At 56.6% G+C, this 5,000-nt stretch overlaps 1 protein-coding gene across 1 annotated transcript in view; it reads right to left on the bottom strand.

The window, feature by feature from the left end:
• patj (PATJ crumbs cell polarity complex component) overlaps positions 1-5,000 on the bottom strand; it is a gene marked incomplete at its 5' end in the record, with an annotated part of 53,304 nt that overhangs the window by 10,647 nt on the left and 37,657 nt on the right. Inside the window, 6 exon segments of the mRNA XM_060067396.1 lie at positions 65-217; positions 908-976; positions 1,313-1,391; positions 1,943-2,034; positions 4,203-4,411; positions 4,476-4,561. Of these exon segments, the coding sequence (XP_059923379.1) occupies positions 65-217; positions 908-976; positions 1,313-1,391; positions 1,943-2,034; positions 4,203-4,411; positions 4,476-4,561 (688 nt within the window).

Below are 5,000 nucleotides of genomic sequence, written 5' to 3' on the forward strand. Positions count from 1 at the left end.
GTAGTGGAGGTGGTGGAGGAGGAGGTGGAGGTGGTGCAGGTGAGGTAGTGATGGTGTCTGGTACCTTGATGCTGCTGGTGGGGTTCTGGTTCTCCTTCACACTCCTCAGACCACTGCTACTGGTCCTGGTCTGGCTACCAGTACCAGCATGAGCTCCAGTACCGGTACCAGTACTGGCACTGGTCTTGATGCTCTGCTGAGAGAGCTCAACTACAGCCTGTAGGAAGAACACACAAGTGTAACTACCGTGTGTGTGTGTGTGTTCGTGTGTGTGTGGGTGTGTGTGTCTGTGTGTCTGTGTGTGTGTGTTGTGGCATCCCGGGCCCGACACGGCGGCCCTGGAAGCCCAGAGGGCAGGTAATACAGGCAGTCTACCACCCTTTTCCCCCAGAAGGCGCCAAGGGCCGCATTGGCACGGCCCCACTCAAGGCCAACAGGAGACCCCTGTACCAGGCCAATCAGACCCAGGTGAGGGCTATATAAGAGAAGCTGAGACGTAGTCTAGAGGCAGGAGGTAAGTGACCCATGTAGGAGCCGAGAGCGGACTGAGATTCCCTACCTGGACGGACCTTGGCCCCAGGACCCGGTCTAGAGAAGACCACAGGACTACACGGAAGGACCTCCTCACCTGGATACCGGGACAGCATGTGAGACACGACCACAGCGTCCCCAGTGGCTCACGGAGCCCACACTCTCTTTAGTTATAGTTTGCATTGACGGGTGATTCCCCTTTTTTCCGTTCTTTGGATTTAATAAACGTGCCTTGTTGGCAGTTTGAGCATCAGAGACTCTTGTTCATTGATCGGAGGCGGGCTGATAGAACCGGGTTACCACAGTGTGTCTGTATGTGTGTGCGTGGGTGTTTGTGTGTGTGTGTCTGTGTGTGTGTCTGTGTGTGCGTGCTGACCTTGGTCTCTACGGTGGGGGGGCCCTGGGTGTCAGGAGCAGCGGCCGACACACGGTCTGGAGAATCAGCCTGTAACACGCACGCACGCACGCGCACACGCACGCACGCACGCGCACACGCACGCACGCACGCACGCACGCACGCACGCACGCACGCGCACACGAACACGCAGACACGAACGCACACGCACGCAGATGCAGACGCAGACGCAGACATGCACGCACACACACAGACACACAGACAGACAGAAGGTAGAACCGGTTCTGTGATGCAATGGCTTCACTGTGTTTACATATTGATATAAATCGAGTGTGTGTGTGTGTGTGTGTGTGTGTGTGTGTGTGTGTGTGTGTGTGTGTGTGTGTGTGTGTGTGTGTGTGTGTGTGTGTGTGTGTGTGTGCCGACCTTGGGGGAGATGGTGTTGAGGGAGGAGGGGGGGTTGGGGAAGGGAGTGACAGCCATTTGATTGACAGCATCCTCATTCCTAGAGACAGACACACAGAGACAGACAGACAGACAGAGACACACAGAGACAGACAGACGGAGAGACAGACAGACAGACAGACAGACAGACACACACACAGACACTACCATTAGTACCAACATTGCTATGCAAAGACAGGATATTTGGTATTTTACATTACCCAGCATGCCCTGTGTCCTACCTCACCACTACATTACCCAGCATGCCCTGTGTCCTACCTCACCACTACATTACCCAGCATGCCCTGTGTCCTACCTCACCACTACATTACCCAGCATGCCCCGTGTCCTACCTCACCACTACATTACCCAGCATGCCCTGTGTCCTACCTCACCACTACATTACCCAGCATGCCCTGTGTCCTACCTCACCACTACATTACCTAGCATGCCCTGTGTCCTACCTCAACACTACATTACCCAGCATGCCCTGTGTCCTACCTCACCAGTACATTACCCAGCATGCCCTGTGTCCTCCCTCACCACTACATTACCCAGCATGCCCTGTTTCATACCTCACCCCTACATTACCCAGCATGCCCTGTTTCATACCTCAGTAGGAGGAGTTTGACCTTGGGGGCAGAGCTCTTGATTATGGCGGAGGCATTCTGATGACTGCGTCCATACAACACCTGGCTGTTAATCTAGAGACAGACAGGTAGAGAGAGACAGGTAGAGAGACAGACAACACCTGGCTATTAATCTAGAGACAGACAGGTCGAGAGACAGACAGGTAGAGAGACAGACAGGTAGAGAGACAGACAACACCTGACTGTTAATCTAGAGACAGACAGGTAGAGAGACAGACAGGTAGAGAGACAGACAGGTAGAGAGACAGACAGGTAGAGAGACAGACAGGTAGAGAGACAGACAACACCTGGCTGTTAATCTAGAGACAAACGGGTAGAGACAGACAACACCTGACTGTTAATCTAGAGACAGACAGGTGGAGAGACAGACAGGTAGAGAGACAGATGGGTACAGAGACAGACAGGTAGATAGACAGACGGGCAGCGAGACAGACGGGTAGAGACAGACGGGCAGAGAGACAGACGGGTAGAGAGACAGACGGGTAGAGAGACAGACGGGCAGACAGACAGACGGGTAGAGACAGACGGGTAGAGACAGACGGGTAGAAACAGACGGGCAGAGAGACAGATGGGTAGAGAGACAGACGGGTAGAGAGACAGACGGGCAGAGAGACAGACAGACAGAGAGACAGACGGGCAGAGACAGACGGGTAGGGACAGACGGGCAGAGAGACAGACGGGCAGAGAGACAGACTGGTAGAGACAGACGGGTAGAGAGACAGACTGGTAGAGACAGACGGGTAGAGAGACTGACGGGTAGAGAGACAGACGGGCAGAGAGACAGACTGGTAGAGACAGACGGGTAGAGAGACAGACGGGCAGAGAGACAGACGGGCAGAGAGACAGACTGGTAGAGACAGACGGGTAGAGAGACAGATGGGTAGGGAGACAGACGGGCAGAGAGACAGACGGGTAGAGAGACAGACGGGTTGAGAGACAGACGGTTTGAGACAGACGGGTAGAGAGACAGACGGGTAGAGACAGACGGGCAGAGAGACAGACGGGCAGACAGACAGACGGGTAGAGAGACAGACGGGCAGAGAGACAGACAGACAGAGAGACAGACGGGTAGAGAGACAGACGGGTAGAGACAGACGGGTAGAGACAGGCGGGCAGCGAGACAGACGGGCAGACAGACAGACGAGCAGAGACAGACGGGCAGAGAGACAGACTGGTAGAGACAGACGGGTAGAGAGACAGACGGGTAGAGACAGACGGGTAGAGACAGACGGGCAGAGAGACAGACGGGTAGAGAGACAGACGGGTAGACAGACAGACGGGCAGAGAGACAGACGGGCAGAGACAGACGGGTAGGGACAGACGGGCAGAGAGACAGACGGGCAGAGAGACAGACTGGTAGAGACAGACGGGTAGAGAGACAGACGGGCAGAGAGACAGACGGGCAGAGAGACAGACTGGTAGAGACAGACGGGTAGAGAGACAGACGGGTAGGGAGACAGACGGGCAGAGAGACAGACGGGTAGAGAGACAGACGGGCAGACAGACAGACGGGTAGAGACAGATGGGTTGAGACAGACGGGTAGAGAGACAGACGGGCAGAGAGACAGACGGGCAGACAGACAGACGGGTAGAGAGACAGACGGGCAGAGGGACAGACAGACAGAGAGACAGAGGGGTAGAGAGAAAGACGGGTAGAGACAGACGGGTAGAGACAGACGGGCAGCGAGACAGACGGGCAGACAGACAGACGAGCAGAGACAGACGGGCAGAGAGACAGACGGGTAGAGACAGACTGGCAGAGACAGACGGGTAGAGACAGACGGGCAGAGAGACAGACTGGTAGAGACAGACGGGTAGAGAGACAGACGGGTAGAGACAGACTGGCAGAGACAGACGGGTAGAGACAGACGGGCAGAGAGACAGACTGGTAGAGACAGACGGGTAGAGAGACAGACGGGTAGAGACAGACTGGCAGAGACAGACGGGTAGAGACAGACGGGCAGAGAGACAGACTGGTAGAGTCAGACGGGCAGAGACAGACGGGTAGAGACAGACGGGTAGAGAGACAGACGGGTAGAGACAGACTGGCAGAGACAGACGGGTAGAGACAGACGGGTAGAGAGACAGACGGGCAGACAGACAGACGGGCAGAGACAGACGGGTAGAGACAGACGGGTAGAGACAGACTGGCAGAGACAGACGGGTAGAGACAGACGGGTAGAGAGACAGACGGGCAGACAGACAGACGGGCAGAGACAGACCTCCAGCAGCTGGTCCCCCACCCTGACGGCCCCGTGGCGGGCGGCGGGGCCCCCGGGGGTCAGCCCCACCACGTAGATGCTGAGCCGGCTGCGGTCGCGGGCCCCGGCCAGGCTGAGGCCCAGGCCCTGGGGCTCCTTCTCCAGCTCCACACTCAGCAGCTCCCCCGGGAGCGCCTGGTAGCGCTGCAGCACGCCCCTCTGGGGAGACAAGGGTCAGCCCGGGGCCCCAAGGCCTGGGGCCCAAAGGCCACAGAGACCTGGGGCCACAGAGACCTGGGGCCCAAAGGCCTGGGGCCTGGGGGCACAGAGACCTGGAGGCCTGGGGCCACAGAGACCTGGAGGCCTGGGGCCACAGAGACCTGGGGCCACAGAGACCTGGGGCCACAGAGACCTGGGGCCTGAGAAGGGCCTCTCTGTGAGCGGACCTCACGCACCACACACACACGCACACACACACACGCACACACCCCACACACGCACAATAACAATACACAAACACGAAAGCAAGACAGTGGACTCAACATGAGCGGCAGACAGACAGAACTACAGACAGACAGACAGAACTACAGACAAATGACAGACCGACAGACAGACAGACAGACTACAGACAGATGACAGAACTACAGACAGAGAGGCTCTTAAACTGAGACTGAGACTGAAACTGAAACCTAAGACTGAGCCTCGATACTGGAGAGACTGCAGACTGGAGACTAATGACTGCAGACTGGAGACTAATGACTGCAGACTGGAGACTAATGACTGCAGACTGTAGAGTGAAGACTAATGACTGCAGACTGT

This window comes from Gadus macrocephalus, chromosome 12 (assembly GCF_031168955.1).
Source record: "Gadus macrocephalus chromosome 12, ASM3116895v1".
NCBI classification, from domain to species: Eukaryota; Metazoa; Chordata; class Actinopteri; order Gadiformes; family Gadidae; genus Gadus; species Gadus macrocephalus.